Here is a 19,245-nt window from a genome sequence, read left to right on the forward strand (position 1 = left end):
ACAGACGTCGTATGTGTTATCTTGCAGATCACTAAAATAAAGATGATTGTACACATGTGTGTAATACACTGAAGCGCCAAAGAAACTGGTATACGTATGCGTGTTCAAATACAGAGGTATTTAAACATGCAGAATACGCCGCTGCGGTTGGCAACGCTTATATAAGACAACAAGTGTCTGGCGCTGTTGTTACATCGGTTACTGCTGCTACAATGGTTATCAAGATTTAAGTGAATTTAAACATGGTGTTCTAGTGGGTGCACGAGCATTGGGACACAGCTTCTCCGAGACAGCGATGATGTGGGGATTCTCCCGTACGACCATTTCACGAGTGTAACGTGAATATCAGGAATCCGATAAAACATCAAATTTACGACATCACTGAGGCCGGAAATAGATCCTGCAAGAACGGGACCAACGACGACCGAAGAGAATCAGCGTGACAGAAATGCAACCCTTCCGCAGATTGCTGCAGATTTCAGTGCTGGGGAATCGACAAGTGTCTGCGTGCGAACCATTCAACGAAACATTACCGATATGGGCTCTCGGAGCTGGAAGCCCACTCTTGTACCCTTGATGACTGCACGAGACAAAGCTTTACGCCTTGCCTGGACCGTCAACGCCGACATTGGACTGTTGATGACTGGAAACATGTTGCCTGGTCGGACGAGTCTCGTTTCAAATTGTATCGAGCGGATGGACGTGTATGGGTATCGTGGCAACCTCATGAATCCATGGAACCTGCATTTCAGCAGGTGACTGATGAAGCTGGTGGAGTTCTGAAATAGTGTGGGGCGTGGGCAGTTGGAGTGATATGAGACCCCTGATACATCTAGATACGACTGTGACAGGTGACACGTACGTAAGTATCCTGTCTGATCACGTGCATCCATTCATTTCTTGATGCAATAATTTACCAACAGTCATATGTATTGTAGAAATTTATTTTATGAACATAAGAAATTCATAAAATAAATTTCTACAGTACATACGGCTGTTGGTAAATTATTGCATCAAGAAATATATGCCAGCCGTTGTCCCATGGTCCATAATGTATCAACAAAGATGCATCCATTCATGTCCATTGTGCACTCCGACGGACGTGGGCAGTTTCAGCAGCACAATGCGACACGCCACATGTCCAGAATTGCTACGGCGTGGCTCCAGGAACACCCTTCTGAGTTTAAACACTTCCGCTGGCCGCCAAACTCCCCAGACATGAACATTATTGAATATTCAGAACAGCTCTCCACCCCTTTGTACTCTTACGGATTTATGGGCAGCTCTGCAGGATTCATAGTGTTATTTCCCTTCAGCACTCGTTCAGACATTAGTCGAGTCTATGCCACGTCGTGTTGCGGCACTTACACGTGCTCGCGGGGCCCTACACGATATTCTTTGGCTCTTCAGTATATGTTTGTACTAAAATTAATTTTTAATAAAATTTTCGCTTGACATTTTCACTCTGCAGCCGAGTGTGCGCTGATATGAAACTTCCTGGTAGATTAAAACTGTGTGACGGACCGAGACTCGAACTCGGGACCTTTGCCGTTCGCGGGCAAGTGCTCTACCAACTTTTGTTTTTGGCAAGTGCTCTACCAACTTTTTTGACCGCTTTTTTTACCAACGTTTTTGTCTTTTTTTTTTAAGTTGCAGGTAAGGAGAAAACAAATAAAAACCTCTTGCGTATGAAAATAAAAGACGACATTCTTCATAAAATAACACAATATCCATTGAAAACGTAAAACATAAAAGGTAGCTGTATTTCCGCAACGGCCTTCTTTTTATTTATTTATTTATTTATTTATTTTTTTGTTACATGTGTAAGGAAAAAAAACTTAGAAGAGGAGGAGAAAAGAGAAGTGAAATAAAATAGGAATACTCTCCGCGCCATGCTCCACTTTGGCGCGCCATCAGAACAAAATGCATTCTATCATTGACCATTAAAGGGGAACGTGGGATCGTCCAGTCTTGGCTGGCACAGTTCGTTGAGATTCCAGCTTTGAGGCGGGTTGGTGAAAATACTCTGTAAATAGTTCGCGAAAGTGGCCCGATAGTGACGATGTCGGCGAAGGGTGTGGTGATGTACTTGGAGGCGTGTCCGAAAGTCCGCCGGATCGACGATGTCGTCGCGTAAGAGGTAGTTCACAGCCATGCCACTGATCCATGTGATGGCGTGCCACTTAGCCGATGCAAAGTAGGTCGAGTCGGGATACATCATCATGGTAGGAGAAACGTGATGTGGTGGTACTCGGAGGTAGAAAGCCACAATCTTCTGTGCGAGGGTCCAGACAGCTGCTGCTGGCCCACACTCAAAACGGGGTGAGTCCACCAGTTTGATGCGATGCTGTTTCTGTCTTGTAGTATACTTGCCGTTGACGAGAAGGTACCACATAGAGGTGGTGTTAGTGGTGTGATATGGTTGGTGGATCGCTTTCCAAACTGTAGGCCATGAAACCTGGGGTTGACGTGTTTCGACGGGGTTGCGGGGTGGAGACTTTCGGAGAAGGCAATAGATGTCGCGGGTGGTCGTCTGCCTGGTCCTGGGGAGCTCGGTGCATATGTAGCTATACTCCAAAAAGAAACGGCCGATATGTGACATCGGAGGTGGGATGTGTGCCAGAGACGTCGGTGGGCGCCTCGAAACAGGTGCGAGCTCAGTGGTCAACATTCCAGTAAAAGTAGCATTTTGGCTTTTCCAAAACCGGAGCATAGTATTGGTGTAAAGTGCCGTAGTCCTGGCTCTCACATGAACCAGATCGAGGCCACCGTCCCGCTTCGGTAAGGTGAGAGCTTCATACTGGACTTTGAAGATATGTCCAGAACAAATAAAATAGCCGAAAGCCGCCTGTAATCTGGCCGCCATTGTCGCAGTGATGGGCAGAATCTGCGCTATATGGGGTATCCGGGCTGCCAGATGGGTATTGACGAAGGTGACTCTCTGGCGCATATTCAGCGGGCGTAGTATGTGATTTTGTATGTTGGCCCGGATGCGTTGCAGTAGCGCCCGAAAATTGATCGCCGAGGTGCTGTGAATGTCTCGCGTGTACACCAATCCGAGACAACGAAGAGTGTCCACCAGTTGAAATGGGACTAAGCTGTCTGCGGGAAGGCCGCGGCCGATCTTCATGGCGCATGATTTTACCACGTTCATAGCGCTCCCTGCCCCTGCACTGTAACGGGTAATCCACTGCATCGCAGCTTGTACGTCGGCCGCTGAACGTACGACGAGGGCCAAGTCGTCCGCGTAAGCTCGGCAGCGGAACATATGATCCCGGTGTGGAATACCTGTCAAACGGCGCCATAATCCGCAAATGAGGGTTCCATCGCTATGGCATAAAGCACCGTCGACAAAGGGCAACCCTGCCGTACTGAGCGTTCAATCCGTATAGGTTCTGTCAGTCTGCCGTTGACGAGAAGTCTGGACGTTGCTCCACGAAGGAGCCGCATAATCACTTGCGTGAACGGCAGGGGAATTGCCATTCGGTCCATCACTGAGTTGAGGAATGCATGATTGACGCGGTTAAACGCTTGTTTGAAGTCGATGGAGATTAAAGCGCCTGGCAGTCGCGAGTGTGTTGCCACAGCGATCACATCTCGATATTCACTGAGGGCTGTCTGTATATTACGATCGCCGCCTAAGGATGTTTGTTCGTGGGGAACAATGTCTCGTAAGACATGTTTGAGTCGCACTGCTAGAAGGCGTGTGAAAATCTTGAAGTCGGAATTGAGTAACGTGATCGGCCGATAACAGTCGAGTCGTGTTCTTCCTGCGGGTTTCGCGACTGGTACAAGTAAGCCTTCCATGAACATTGGTGGCGGGTTCGCCGCGCCGGACAACAGTTCCCAGTACATGACCCTCCATCGTGGCAACATCAAATCTTGGAAGGTTCTGTAAAATTCGAGAGGTAAACCATCCGGGCCGGGAGATCGATTCAGAGACCCTTTGGCCACAGCGCCTTGGTCGTCGTCGGTGTTCACTTCAGAAGTCAGGAGGGCTGCAGCTGCTGCGTGTAGAGTACCAAGTGTCTCCTGGGCAACGTCAGCAATGGCCTCTACACCGGCAGGTACTTCTTGATAGAAAAGTCTTTAGTGCGTTGTGAATGCATCCGCAATGGTAGCTTGCGATGTCAGCCGTCGTCCATCAGGTAGGTCTAAAGTTGACATTAAAGCCTGTCTGCGTCGACGAACATTTTGAACAATATGGTGCATAGACGGCATCTGGTCAAGGTTAAAATCTTTGCCTTGATGCGTTGAGCTTCTTTTAGACGATCCGGCGAAGGGGGATGATCCATGAGCTCACGAAGAGCGCTATAGTAGAAATCAGTTGTGTGGTGATTCCACCTGGCTTTGGCTCTGCCATAGTGTGTCAAGGTGCGTCGGATGGCCGGTTTGGCGCACAGCAACCACCACTGCAGTGTGGTCTCGTAACGCATAATGCGTTGAACACAGGTGTGCCACGTATCGGTGATCTGTTGTCGACATTCAGGGTCCCGGAGTAGCGTGACATTGAGTTTCCAAGGTCCTGCACTGCGCCATATAGATTGTCGACGTAGGTGCATGGTACAGATGTGGATGTCATGATCCGAAAAGGCAGACGGCCAACGTTCCGCGTCGAGGAGAACTGATTTCAGAGCGTCAGAGATGTATATTCTCTCAAGTTGGCTGGCGGAGTGGCGCGTGATGTGTGTATACCCCGGGCGGTCGCCGTGTACCACTCGCCAAGTATCGAGGAGACGAAGGCGGCGGACGAGGAAGCGAAGTTCCGGACACGTGGTGAAATGGGGGTATTGGTCTGTGCGCTCGAGAACACAGTTGAAATCTCCGCCTACGAGGAGATGATCGTATCGGCCGAGGAATAAAGGCGTGATATCTTCTGCGTAGAACTGGGAGCGATCCCTCCGTTTATCAGTGCCCGATGGGGCGTAGAGATTTATGATTTTGAGTCCTTCAACTGTTATGGCCACCCCTCGCGCCGTTGGGAGATATGCGACATCGGAAACTGCAATCCCTTCCCGTAGGAGGATGGCTGCTCCTGTGTGTTCCATAGCTGCAGGGGCGGCGTACGTCTCATATCCATAACACCCAGTCCAAGTTGCTGTCCTCAGTTCTTGTAACAGGGCGATGTCGATGTTCGCTGCTCTTAGCGTGTCACGGAGCAGTTGAAGTTTAACGTGGGAGCCGATATTATTAGTATTGATAGTAGCTATTCGGTACGCCTGATGGGAGATCCGTGCTGCCGATAGGTTCGCAGCTGGTGAAGATTGTCTTCGTGGATGCGTGAAGTCCATAGAAGTCGCAGGAGTCGCCGTAGAAACTTCCCCCATCTTAGTGTTGGTCTAACGGAGGAACAGATCTCATTTACGCATCAGATGGAGGTGGGAAATCCGTGTCATCCGCCCCTGAAAAATGTCCGACAGGTTTGACATTGGCGAGAGGTGGCAGCGCTGGCCGAGTCGGCTCAATTACGTCGGTGACAACAGGCGTGCTATGTTCCATGGCTTCTGGGCGGCCGACGTACAAGCTGCGATGCACGATCTCTGTTGGACGGTTCACCGTCTTGTGGATGACGCGTCTCCGTGGCAGAGGAGAAAGTGTTATCGTGTTCTCCGTCAGAGTGATGTGCCATCTCTTCGTCCTGTGTAGGGGGCTCAATGGTCGATTCTGAAGTCTTGCCGCGTTTTATTCGTCGTTTGGGCGACTTCTGCTTTCGGCAATGAGTTTCGGTGTCTGAGGAAGGAAGAGATTCACGTCGTTCCGGTACAAAAGCCGCGGGTGTTATGATGCGGTCGTCATTCTCCAGAACAGTCTCGTTGGTATCCTTGTGATCTTCTAGAGTGGGCGTGTCCGGCTGTTGGACATGTTCACGGGCGGCATCTCCGGTGTCAAGGTGCTGGGACGTGTCCGGGTGTATCGGACCAGAGAGACGCCCATGAACGGCGTCTTGAGAGGGCTGGACGTGCAGTGTCGCCGCATAGGTGACTGGAAGGGTGGTTGTGGTTCTGTCGGTGTTCGTGTCGTCGTGCCGTAGTTGTGTGATGCGGCGTTGCAGGCATTCATTACTGACGTGGCTTTCTTAGCCACAACCGGAACATGTTAGAGGTTGTCCGTCGTAAATGACCACCGCACGGCAGCCGCCGATAGAAATGTACGATGGTACGTGCCGTTTGAGATCGATTCGGATTTGTCTCACACTATTAAGCACCGGATACGTCGTAAACTGTGCCCATGTCTCGGCTACGTGGCTCTGGACTTTTCCGAACGGGCTTAGCGCCGCGATGACTTCATCTTCATTCACCTCGAAAGGCAGTTCGGATACACGGATCGTCCGAAGGCCAAGTCCTGCATGGTCGACATCCACAGGCCCGACGTTTCCGTCGGAGTGCCGAAATTTTAGTCCACGTCGTGTCCTTTGAATAATCTCATTGCAGGCAGCGTCGGAAGTCATCTTAAAATAAACGACGCTGCTAATGATCGATAGGTGTATGCCGATGAGGTCGTCACGGGGGATCTTCACGTCTTCGCGTAGGAAGCGTTCGACGGCCACTGCTTTGGGTCGTGCGTATTCATTTGAGAAGGTGAACTTAAGAGTATTCTTCCTGTAAGAGTTGGCCATTATATGTTGTTCGACTAAGAAGCGCGGTGACGAGGAAATAAACAAAACACTCCGCGCCCGCAGCGGCGTGGACGGCCGAGCGCGGTGCGCACTGCTGCCCTACCGAACGCAGACTGCCCGCCAACTGAGCTACCCAAGCACGATTCACGCCCCGTCCTCACACCTTTACTTCTGCCAGTACCTCGTCTCCTACCTTCCAAACTTGACAGAAGCTCTCCTGCGAACCTTGCAGAGGTAGAGGACTTGCCCGCGAAAGGCAAAGGTCCCTAGTTCGAGTCTCGGTCCGGCACACAGTTTTAATCTGGCAGGAAGTTTCAAATTTTCGCTTACTTGAAGTTTTTTTCCTCCGTTCCTCCCGATTATTTGAACTTCTGTTATTACGAACTCTCGGTAATTTGAATTTTTTCCCCGTCCCTCGAGTTTCAAAATATCGAGAGTGGATGTTGGATGTAGTTGCTTTGAGATGATTAGCTCAGGATTGAATAAGTTGGGAGTGGTTGGGAGATTGAGCAGTGGAGGAAGTGTGTGTGTGTGTGTGTGTGTGTGTGTGTGTGTGTGTGTGTGTGTGCCGGAGTGACTGACCTGCAGCTCGAGCGCGGGGTCCTGGATGGCCTGCGCGATGTTGTGGGCGCGCTGGAAGGAGTCGAGCGCCTTGCAGAAGCCGGCGAGCTCGAGGTAGACGGAGCCGACGGTGAGGTGGACGTGGCCCGCCGTGCGGCACTGGTCGCACTCGTTGTACAGCGAGTGGCGCGCGTAGGCGAGCGCCCGCTCCAGCGCGCCCAGGCGCTCGTGCGCGCGCGCCAGGTTGAGGTACGCCTCTGCCCGCAGGTTGGGCGAGTCGGCCTCCTCCGCCAGCGTCAGCTGCCGCTGCGCCCACTCCACGCTCTCCCTGCACAGCCGCGGGCGCACCACTACTCACCGTCCGTCACCCGCTAATGTGCTGCTGCTGCTGCTGCTGATGATGATAATGATGTTTGGTTTGTGGAGGCGCTCAACCCCGAGGTCACCAGCACCCGTATCCCAATTTTTTCACTGTCCAATTTTTAACACAGTCCTGTCTAGCCACCGTCACGAATGATGATGATGATGAAATGATGAGGACAACACAAACACCCAGTCGCCGGGCATGTGATGATGCTGCTGCTGCTGATAATGATGTTTGGTTTGTGGGGCGCTCAACCGCGAGGTCACCAGCACCCGTATCCCAATTTTTTCACTGTCCAATTTTTAACACAGTCCAGTCTAGCCACCGTCACGAATGATGATGATGATGATGAAATGATGAGGACAACACAAACACCCAGTCGCCGGGCAGAGAAAATCCCAACCCGGTCGGAAATCAAACCCGGGACCACGTGATATAGAGGCAGCAACGCTAGCCACTAGATCACTAGCTGCGGACACCTGGTAATGTGGATGCACTTTTCGTGGCACGCTCTCAAACACTTTCCCTGTACAGTGCTAGAATCATCAACACCAGTGGCATACTTGTCTTTGTAATACAAGCAATCTTTCTACATCAGGTGTATTCACGGTTGATCACGGTTGGCAGCGAACAACCCTCCAACACCAGTACTGTACTTGCGATTCATCTATGCGCTTCTAACACAGATTTTTTTCTGGACTGGTTCAAATAAGTCTCGTGCGGTTAGAAAAATAGTACCCGTGGCTCCCGGATCCCAGTCCAGCTGGGGTGCTGGATATAAGCTCCTATTATCAGGGAAGAACCCGTTCCTTACGATCAAAGCTGTTAGTAACATACAAAGTTCTACGAGGGTTGCCCAGAAGGTGATGCACCACACTTTTCCAAATATTAATAATTAATTGAAACCCTCACCTGCCGACAGGTTTTGTTGATATACCTCGATGGGGACAGCCGAAAAATGTGTGCCCCGACTGGGACTCGAACCCGGGATCTCCTGCTTACATGGCAGACGCTCTATCCATCTTTTTTTTAATCTCATTTTGTCCTCCATTATTCGTTGAATTTGTTCGGGGCAGACGCCCGATTACACCCATTTAAGTTCTTTGTTGATCCGTTCACTCAGTTTTTTTTTTTATTACAGAGGGTAGCTAACCCTCCGACCGAGCACTCTGAGCTACCGTGCCGGCCAATCCATCTGAGCCACCGAGGCACACAGTTTCAGCTGTCCACATCGAGGTATATCAGCAACACCTATCGGCATCTGAGGATTTCAATTAATTATCATTTATTCTAGAGAAGCTGCACGGTCATAAGTGGTATCTGTTCTTTCGAGAACAGCTACTATCTATCCAGCCACTGACCTTCACCTGTGTGAATGCGCACAGGTTGCCCGAACTCTTACAGGAATCGTCATCTTAGTGTGCGCGAGTAATGAGTGGATGGGCAAATATCTATTAGATACATTACGTATGTAGATTGTGGACATTTGGGAATGTGGGTATCACGGGAAGCGTGCAAGGGATAAGTCCCTGCAGTCGCGCTATTCATGTGTGTCCTCGGTAGCTCAGATGGATTGAGGGTTTCATTTAATTATCATTGCCGGCACGGTAGCTCAGCGTGTTCGGTCAGAGGGTTAGCTGCCATCCGTAATAAAAAACTGAGTTAATCGATCAGCAACGAACTTAAAACGGATTTCTTACGACGTCCGCCCCGAGAAGATGCAGCGAACAAAATGAGACTAAAAAAAAGGATGGGTAGAGCGTCTGCCATGTAAGCAGGAGTTCCCGGGTTCGAGTCCCGGTCGGGGCACACATTTTTTGCTGTCCCCATCGAGGTATATTAACAACACCTGTCGGCAGTTGAGGGTTTCATTTAATTATCATTTATTCTAGAGAAGCTGCACGGTCATCAATGGTATCTGTTCTTTCGAGAACAGTTACTTTCTTCATACATTTCCAACAATTCTTTATTGAACATAATGAAAATTACACACATCAAATAATGCTTTTTATTTACACCCTATTTATCCACGTAATGTCCATCCCGTTCTATGACCTTCCTCCAGTGGGAAAGAAGAGCGCGTATGCCCTGCCGGTACCAATCCTTGTCCTGGTGCCAGAGCCACTGCTTCACTGTGTGAATCACCTCCTCATCGTCCTCAAAATGTCTTCGACGAATGACATCTTTTAATGGCCCAAACAAGTGGAAATCCGAGGGGGGTAGGTCAAGTGTGTCAGGTGTGACAGCCGTGGATGGTCTCCCCGACCACTGAAAATCGTGGAGCTTCGCAGAACCGCCTTCTGATGACCTCATCCGTACCCACCGACTAACTGCACGTCTGATGATGATGTTTAGTTTGTAGGGCGCTCAACTGCTCGGTCATCAGCGCCCGTACAAAGTTCCAATTTTTACACAGGCCAATTTTTAACACAATCCAGTCAAGCCACTGTCACGAATGATGACGATGATGAAAACACAAACACCCAGTCCCCAGACATAGAAAATCCAGAACAAGGCCGGGAATCGAACTCCGTGATCCGGATGCAGCAACGCTAGCCACTTGACTACGAGCTGCGCACTAACTAACCGTACATCCGTTGACTGCAGATGCTCCATGTGAATATTCCCCACAGTTTCTTTCACTGCAGTAAGAAACTCAATGACGGCACGTTGCTTGTAACGTACATCACCTACAGACGCTATTTTGAAACTGTCCCGCAGCTACGCTATCTGTCGGAAGTGAAGAAAATTGGCGCGCTCACTCAGGAGACATCAAATAATACAAACGTAGCGTTTCGCATTCGTAGTATTGTTTACGGCTCAGAAAAAAATGCGATGTATTACTTTCTGGGCAACCCTCGTAATACATGCTGTACAAATTTTTCTTTCATATGTAATACGGCGAACCGACTCTGATGATCCTGCTGCAGCCTAAGCCTTTTCTGGTTTATGGGACACATATTTCCTACTAAACTAATATCCAGGTTTCAGCTATGGGACGCCTATATCTCAAATTTGTGTACTGCTACATGTAGTGGGATGCTTTTGGAATTTGGAGAAAAATACTGCCGACTGTGGAATGGATACACAGAAGGCTGTGAGCGATCAAAGTGGGCCGCATCTACGAGCTGCATTCAAGTTCTAAGGCCTCCGATTTTTTTTCTAATTAACTGCTCACCCGAAATCGATGAAACTGGCGTTACTTCTCGACGTAATCGCCCTGCAGACGTACACATTTTTCACAACGCTGACGCCATGATTCCATGGCAGCGGAGAAGGCTTTTTTAGGAGTCTGTTTTGACCACTGGAAAATCGCTGAGGCAATAGCAGCACGGCTGGTGAATGTGCGGCCACGGAGAGTGTCTTTCATTGTTGGAAAAAGCCTTAAGTCACTAGGAGCCAGGTCAGGTGAGTAGGGAGCATGAGGAATCACTTGAAAGTTGTTATCACGAAGAAACTGTTGCGTAACGTTAGCTCGATGTGCGGGTGCGTTGTCTTGGTGAAACAGCACACGCGCTGCCCTTCCCAGACGTTTTGTTGCAGTGCAGGAAGGAATTTGTCCTTCAAAACATTTTCGTAGGATGCACCTGTTACCGTAGTGCCCTTTGGAACGCAATGGGTAAGGATTACGCCCTCGCTGTCCCAGAACATGGACACCATCATTTTTTCAGCACTGGAGGTTACCCGAAATTTTTTTGGTGGCGGTGAATCTGTGTGCTTCCTTTGAGCTGACTGGCGCTTTGTTTCTGGATTGAAAAATGGCATCCACGTCTCATCCGTTGTCACAACCGACGAAAAGAAAGTCCCATTCATGCTGTCGTTGCGCGTAAACATTGCTTGGTAACATGCCACACGGGCAGCCATGTGGTCGTCCGTCAGCATTCGTGGCACCCACCTGGATGACACTTTTCGCATTTTCAGGTCGTCATGCAGGATTGTGTGCACAGAACCCACAGAAATGCCAACTCTGGAGGCGATCTGTTCAACAGTCATTCGGCGATCCCCCAAAACAATTCTCTCAACTTTCTCGATTGTGTCGTCAGACTGGCTAGTGCGAGCCCGAGGTTGTTTCGGTTTGTTGTCACACGATGTTCTGCCTTCATTAAACTGTCGCACCCACGAATGCACTTTCGACACATCCATAACTCCATCACCACATGTCTCCTTCAACTGTCGATGAATTTCAATTGGTTTCACACCACGCAAATTCAGAAAACGAATGATTGCACTCTGTTCAAGTAAGGAAAACGTCGCCATTTTAAGTATTTAAAACAGTTCTCATTCTCGCAGCTGGCGGTAAAATTCCATCTGCCATACGGTGCTGCCATCTCTGGGACGTATTGACAATGTACGCGGCCTCATTTTAAAACAATGCGCATGTTTCTATCTCTTTCCAGTCCCAAGAAAAAAAGTCGGAGGCCTTAGTACTTGAATGCACCTCGTATTTATAAGTGGCACAGTGTGCCTGTTTCAAGAAAATGAAATCAAATCACCATCTTTTCCGATCCAAGAATGTCTCAATTAACTAAACGTGTTACCTTTTACATCGTAAATAATGTTTTGATACGTTACTACACACCACAGTAATTCTGCCGGCTTGTACATAATTTGTATGTAGTGGGACGTACATGCCACTGAAAACTTCAGAGAGAGTAGGAAATAGTGCTGTTTGGTATGTCAAGGCCATCCTCAGAGGGGAGAGAAGGAACAGAAACGCAATGTCTCCTGCGCACTTGTTTTTGACCCCATCCGTGTAAGGTGATGATGTAGCCTAGCAGCACTCTAGTCGTCTCTACTGCGCATGTTCGTAACTGTTCTCTGCCATAGGCCAGCGGCTGCTGCTCACCTGTACTTGCCCCAGTCCATGTAGGCCTGGTAGAGGTAGCCGAGCAGCGTGAACTTGTCGTCCCTTCTGCGCATGCGCTTGAGCGCGCTCCGCCACTTGCGAACAGCCGCCTGCTGCTTGTGCTGATTGTACAACCGCAGTCCCTGCTCCACCTGTAAAAAGAGTCGTCACATGTATTCTACGAGCTGCTTTTGCACACACTTCTTCAAGAACCAAATACTGGTCCGCCCTGTCAGATGCCAAGTACTTGCTAAGTCGAGTGTCAAACGGAAATATGCGGCCTGTTGGCAAATATTTTTGTCTATGATGATCACAAATGATATGTAAGAACAATGTTGTAAAATAAACATAACTTGTGCTTTACTGAAACTGAGCACTGAAATATAATAGCACGAAACGTATAAAACCTGTAAAATTTCTATAAGGACTTGGCAGTCGCTTTACAGCGACAATATTAGTGATTGCTAGATTGTCAAACTGGACTTCTACTTTCTTATCTAGCAGGATTTGCTGTACACTTTAATACCAGCTATGTGGCTCTGCCATTTATTTCAATTGATCGTCTAGCGGACTTGGTAGTAGGTGACGATACACCATTGATTAATATTCATAAGTAAAAATTCTTAGATGTTAAAGTAATTGAGCTGTGTTTCAATCATACACCAAGAAAAAAATAATTTTGGGATCGAAGCATTTGTTTTCGATGGACGTCGAAAACCACTAAACTAAAGTCAATCCTAGTTTCGATTCAATTGCCAAAACTAAGAGGTCTACAGTTTATTGGGCCATTATTAAAATAAATTAAAAATAACTTCAATTATAAATCAAAGATTTGGTAATAATTTTTTAAAAAGGTCCCTCTATTTCACGCTGTAGAACTATCTGTTTCTCAACCAGTACGCAGTATTTGAGCGTTGCACCATTTTTGTGATTGCAAATAATGAAGCAGAATTAAAAGTTCTAATTAGACTAGGAAATATTACAGCTGTGAACGTAAGTTTTTGAGCACTTCAACGTAAAGGCATTATCATTTGCATCTTTATTAAAAGTAATTACAGTAGCAACGTGATATATACACTCAAAGTTCATTAGTAGTAACATTATTATCGTTATTCACGTCCTGTAGTTACGTGATCTGAGAGCAGATGCGGCTATAGAATACGTACAGACGTGGTACCACTAATTAGCTTTGCACTGATGTCTGTCAATCAGATTTGAGTTTCTCTTTAAAGTTGATTTGTTCTCTGGAGCAAACAATTTTTCTTTATCTAAATACTTTCATTCGTTTTATCTCAGCTTACGATCAGCAACTCTACTCCCAAGTTAATTTATAAAAACTTCGTATCAAAATTTTTGGGCTTGAGTGTACAGTCATTGACATACTTGACGAGAAGCTCTACAAAGGCAAACTCGCTCGTTCCCAACTATCCTTTGGTGCCCAGTCACACGATCAACATGGCATCCTTCTATGTGTGGCCTGGAACGAATGTGCATTATAGTTCCATCGACATCTTCTTGGTTATGTCTCAGGAGAGGCCACAATCCGGTGCAGTAGGTTCCAGTTTTATACAAAGTTCAGTAATAATTAAGGGACAGCGGCGTCACACAAAGGTTTGTGCTTTAAACGAATAATTCCGTTGATTGAAAGACTGTAGTTCTCAATAATAGTGGTGGCACGAAACGCAATAATAATCAAAGTCCGACAGCATCGAAGCGTGTCTACACTAAATGTTCGATCGACAAAAATGTTGAAGTCCTACCTGTGCGAACCTGCTGATTTTATACACGAGTCGCCCAGCAACAACTGCACAAGTCTAGGAATTTCGATTCGGTTAGAGAGAGCCTCCCAGACAAAAAGTCACGTCTATGGCTGAAATCTGTCGTATGACCGCCGAAAGGAGTTAAGGTATCGCAGCTTGAAACTTGGCGAAATTTTCTGTGTACCGCAACGGCAGAAGTGCAGAATTTTCTATGTGATAGAAATCAACAAAAATTGTCTATCATGGAAACGTACTGCCACGCACCTCTCACACTTTTACACAAACTAGCGTCACACGAAACCAGCCGATGAGGGAACGTCAAGCACTTCTACACACGATCCTTATTTGCGGTCGATAACTCCACATCAGTAAAAGGGATGGACGATGTCTAGCTCAGAACACATGAACTGAAATAATTCTTAAAATCGACCGCATACAGAAAACAAAGTATCAGCTTCTTTATGACTGAATTTGGCACTCGTCAACACCAAACACGACGTACTTTATTTAACTGGTTCTGAAGTAACAATCGTTTCCAGCAGTTTCTTGTATGTATCTTCTCAACCACAGCTCCTATCATAAAATGTGTGGCATCCACTTTAACATCGCTTTATATGCTGGCGTTTATCTGAATCTTTTTTGTCGTATTGTTTACGTTTTTTAAAGGGAAACAACACATAAATATACGTTATAGTATGACTGTACAGTATCACTCCCTAGGCCGCTGCATTTGCGTACCTGGGGAATGTGTAATTAGCACTGCTTAATTTTATTAATGAACAGTAATTAAGCATGACTGGCAGCTAAACCATAATTGTTAAGCGAATTTCCATAGCATCATTAAGTAGCATTAGCTCAGCTGGATCCGACCGTCTCTCTGAATATAGCATGTTACTTATTTTGTTGTTGTTGTGGTCTTCAGTCCTGAGACTTGTTTCATGCAGCTCTCCATGCTACTCTATCCTGCGCAAGCTTCTTCATCTCCCAGTATCTACTGCAACCTACATCCTTCTGAATCTGCTTAGTGTATTCATCTCTTGGTCTCCCACTACGATTTCTACCCTCCAGTACTAAATTGGTGATCCCTTGATGCCTCAGACCATGTCATACCAACCGATCCCTTCTTCTAGTCAAGTTGTGCCACAAACTCCTCTTCTCCCCAATTGTATTCAATACCTCCTCATTAGTTAAGTGATCTGCCCATCTAATCTTCAGCATTCTTCTGTAGCACCACATTTCGAAAGCTTCTATTCTCTTCTTGTCCAAACTATTTATCGTCCACGTTTCACTTCCACACATGGCTACACTCCATACAAATACTCTCAGAAACAACTTCCTGACACTTAAATCTATACTCGATGTTAACAAATTTCTCTTCTTCATAAATGCTTTCCTTGCCACTGCCAGTCTACATTTTATATCCTCTCTACTTCGACCATCATCAGTTATTTTGCTCCCCAAATAGCAGAACTCCTTTACTACTTTAAGTGTCTCATTTCCTAACCAAATTCCCTCAGCATCACCCGACTTAAATCGACTACATTCCATTATCCTCGTTTTGATTTTGTTCACGTTCATCTTATATCCTCCTTTCAAGACACTGTCCATTCCGTTCAGTTGTTCTTGGAGGTCCTTTACTGTCTCTGACAGAATTACAATGCCATCGGCGAACCTCAAAGTTTTTATTTCTTCTCCATGGATTGTAATTCCTACTCCGAAATTTTCTTTTGTGTCCTTTACTGCTTGCTCAATATACAGATTGAATTACATCGGGGAGAGGCTACAACCCTGTCTCACTCCCTTCCCAACCACTGCTTCCCTTTCATGTCCCTCGACTCTTATCACTGCCACCTGGTTTCTGTACAAATTGTAAATAGCCTTTCGCTCCCTGTATTTTACCCCTGCCACCTTCAGAATTTGAAAGAGAGTATTTCAGTCAACATTGTCAAAAGCTTTCTCTAAGTCTACAAATGCTAGAAACGTAGGTTTTCCTTTCCTTAATCTTTCTTCTAAGATACGTCGTAGGGTCAGTATTGCCTTACGTGTTCCAATATTTCTACGAGGTCGGCTTCGACCAGTTTTTCCATTCGTCTGTAAAGAATTCGCGTTAGTACTTTGCAGCTGTGACTTATTAAACTGATAGTTCGGTAATTTTCACATCTGTCAACACCTGCTTTCTTTGGGATTGGAATTATTATATTCTTCTTGAAGTCTGAGGGCATTTCGCCTATCTCATACATCTTGCTCACCAGATGGTAGAGTTTTGTCAGGACAGGCTCTCCAACAGCCGTCAGTAGTTCTAATGGAATGTTGTCTATCCCTAGTGAGATAAGCCTCTACATCCTTACATTTGTCATCTAGCCATCCCTGCTCAGCCATTTTTCACTTCCTGTCGAATTCATCTTTGAGACGTTTGTATTCCTTTTTGCCTGCTTCATTTACCGCAGTTTTATATTTTCTCCTTTCATCAATTAAATTCAATATTTCTTCTGTTACCCAAGCATTTCTACTAGCCCTCGTCTTTTTACCTACTTGATCCTCTGCTGCCTTCACTACTTCATCTCTCAAAGCTACACATTCTTCATCTACTGTATTTCTTTCCCCCATTCTTGTCAATTGTTCCCTTATGATCTCCGTGAAACTCTGTACAACCTCTGGTTTAGTCAGTTTATCCAGGTCCCATCTCCTTAAATTGCCACCTTTTTGCAGTGTCTGCAGTTTCCAGGCTTCTTCCATGTATACAACCTTCTTTTATGGTTCTTGAACCAAGTGTTAGCTATGATTAAATTATGATCTGTACAAAATTCTACCAGGCGGCTTCCTCTTTCATTTCTTTCCCCCAATCCATATTCATCTACTACATTTCCTTCTCTCCATTTTTCTACTATTGAATTCCAGTCACCCATGACTATTAAATTTTCGTCTCCCTTCACTGTGTGAATAATTTCTTTGATCTCATCATACATTTCATCAATTTCTTCATCATCTGCAGAGCTACTGTGGTAGGCGTGGGCTCCGTTTCTATCTTGGCCACAATAATGCGTTCACTATGCTGTTTGTAGTAGCTTACCCGCACTCCTATTTTTTTATTCATTATTAAACCTACTCTTGCATTACCCCTATTTGATTTTGTTTTTATAACCCTTTATTCACCTGACCAAAAGTCTTGTTCCTCTTGCCACCGAACTTCACTAATTCCCACTATATCTAACTTTAACCTATCCATTTCCCTTTTTAAATTTTCTAACCTACGTGCCCGATTAAGGGATCTGACATTCCACGCTCCGATCCGTAGAACGCCAGTTTTCTGTCTCCTGATAACGACGTCCGCTTGAGCAATCCCCACCAGGAGATCCAAATAGGAGACTATTTTACCTTCGGAATATTTTACCTAGGAGGACGCCATCATCATTTAATCATACAGTAAAGCTGCATGCCATCAGGAAATATTACGGCTGTAGTTTCCCCTTGCTTTCAGCCGTTCGCAGTACCAGCACAGCACGTTCGTTTTGGTTAGTGTTACAAGGACAGATCAGTCAATCATCCAGACTGTTGGCCCTGCAACTACTGAAAAGGCTGCTGCCCCTCTTCAGGAACCACACGATTGTCTGGCCTCTCAACAGATACCCCTCCGTTGTGGTTGCACCTACGGTACGGCCATCTGTATCGCTGAGGCACGCAAGCCTCCCCACCAGCGGCAAGGTCCATGGTTCATGGGGGGAGGTTACTTATTTTAGGCGCTGTTAATTTTAATGATTTACTGAATTTACTGCTCTAGAAAAACTGTAACAAATTATCCGTGGTGCGGTACTGCCAATTCATCTCATTTCATGTGATTCGGCTTGAAATACTGTGTCTAATAGTGGTTTTACGTGTTGCATGACTGTAGAGGTGAGTCCACAAAACTGATGACAGTACACTATCTGATCGAAATACTGCGGCATCTTTTAGTGGATATTAATATGGGATGTATCCAGTCTTCGACTCCATGACGACTTGATCTCTGCTGTGGACACTTTCAGTGGGGTGTCTGAATGTCTGTGGAGGAATGCCACCACATTCTTCTTCAAGAGCCGAAATCTGAGAAGGTTGGACGCATGGCTTTGGAACGAATTCGACGTTCTAACTCATCCCAAATGTGTTCCATTGGAATCAGGTCGGGACCCTGTTTGGTGAAATGGCGTGTTAGAGTAAACGTCGTTAAGTGCGAAGCCGTTCTGTTCATTAGAAGACCGAAACTACTGCGCAAACATCAACACTGCAACTCAATAACGCTACATGCACGCCCAATACGTTTCCGTGAGAAGGTCAGATACCTCGGTGTCTGGCTGAACCGGAAACTACTCTGGGGGGAGGGGGGGGGGGGGGTGGCACATTCAACACGTGACCAACAAAGAAAACGCGAGGCTCAAACAACTTTATCCTATGCTTAACAGGCGTAGCACTGCGCCGGCTGCAGCTCATACAGAAAAAAGTGCTCAGAATCATAAGCGATGCTCCGCGTTACACACGCACCGCGGATCTTCACCGGGAATTTCGGCTACATACCCTCTTGCAGGTATTGCAAAAACTCTCCACACGACTGTACAGAAACACGAAATACTCGCACAACCTGTTTACTCTTTCTCCTTTCTCTGGTGAACTACGACCACAACCATAGATGGAAACATAATAGTCGAAAGACACTATGAGCAAGGAACTAAACATCTATGGTCCATAGCACGCTAACAGAGCAGTACTGGCGAGTTCCTGCAACACAGCTCTACTGGCAATCCCAGATGCTTGACCCGCCGAAAACAGGCAACCGCAGGGAAGGCGTACTGTACACAACACGCAAACCAGCCACACACACCCCCTACACAGTTAGCTGATCTAGGGCCGATCCCCCACTAATGTATGACGACCTCGGACTGTTACAGGGACGCAGCCGCTGCAGAAGGCCCAGGAGAATTCTTCACAGAAGCCCAGCTGCAGCTCCCGGACTGACCCATCTGCAATGAGCACCCACAGCGACAAAGGTAACAATGCACGACACCTCGCACTAACATAACCTCACCTTGCATGCACTGTCGCAGCTAGCAAGCCGCTACTGCCCCTA

At 46.8% G+C, this 19,245-nt stretch overlaps 1 protein-coding gene across 1 annotated transcript in view; it reads right to left on the reverse strand.

Annotated features, from left to right (window-relative positions):
* The window catches only part of LOC124545888 (43 kDa receptor-associated protein of the synapse homolog), a 109,917-nt gene that overhangs the window by 76,104 nt on the left and 14,568 nt on the right, over nt 1-19,245 (reverse strand). The window contains exons 3-4 of the mRNA XM_047124847.1: nt 12,388-12,539; nt 7,199-7,505 (exon numbers count right to left, since the gene is read on the reverse strand). Of these exons, the coding sequence (XP_046980803.1) occupies nt 7,199-7,505; nt 12,388-12,539 (459 nt within the window). The remainder of the gene's footprint in view (nt 1-7,198; nt 7,506-12,387; nt 12,540-19,245) is intronic.

The sequence above is a fragment of the Schistocerca americana genome, chromosome 8 (assembly GCF_021461395.2).
Source record: "Schistocerca americana isolate TAMUIC-IGC-003095 chromosome 8, iqSchAmer2.1, whole genome shotgun sequence".
Classification (NCBI taxonomy): domain Eukaryota; kingdom Metazoa; phylum Arthropoda; class Insecta; order Orthoptera; family Acrididae; genus Schistocerca; species Schistocerca americana.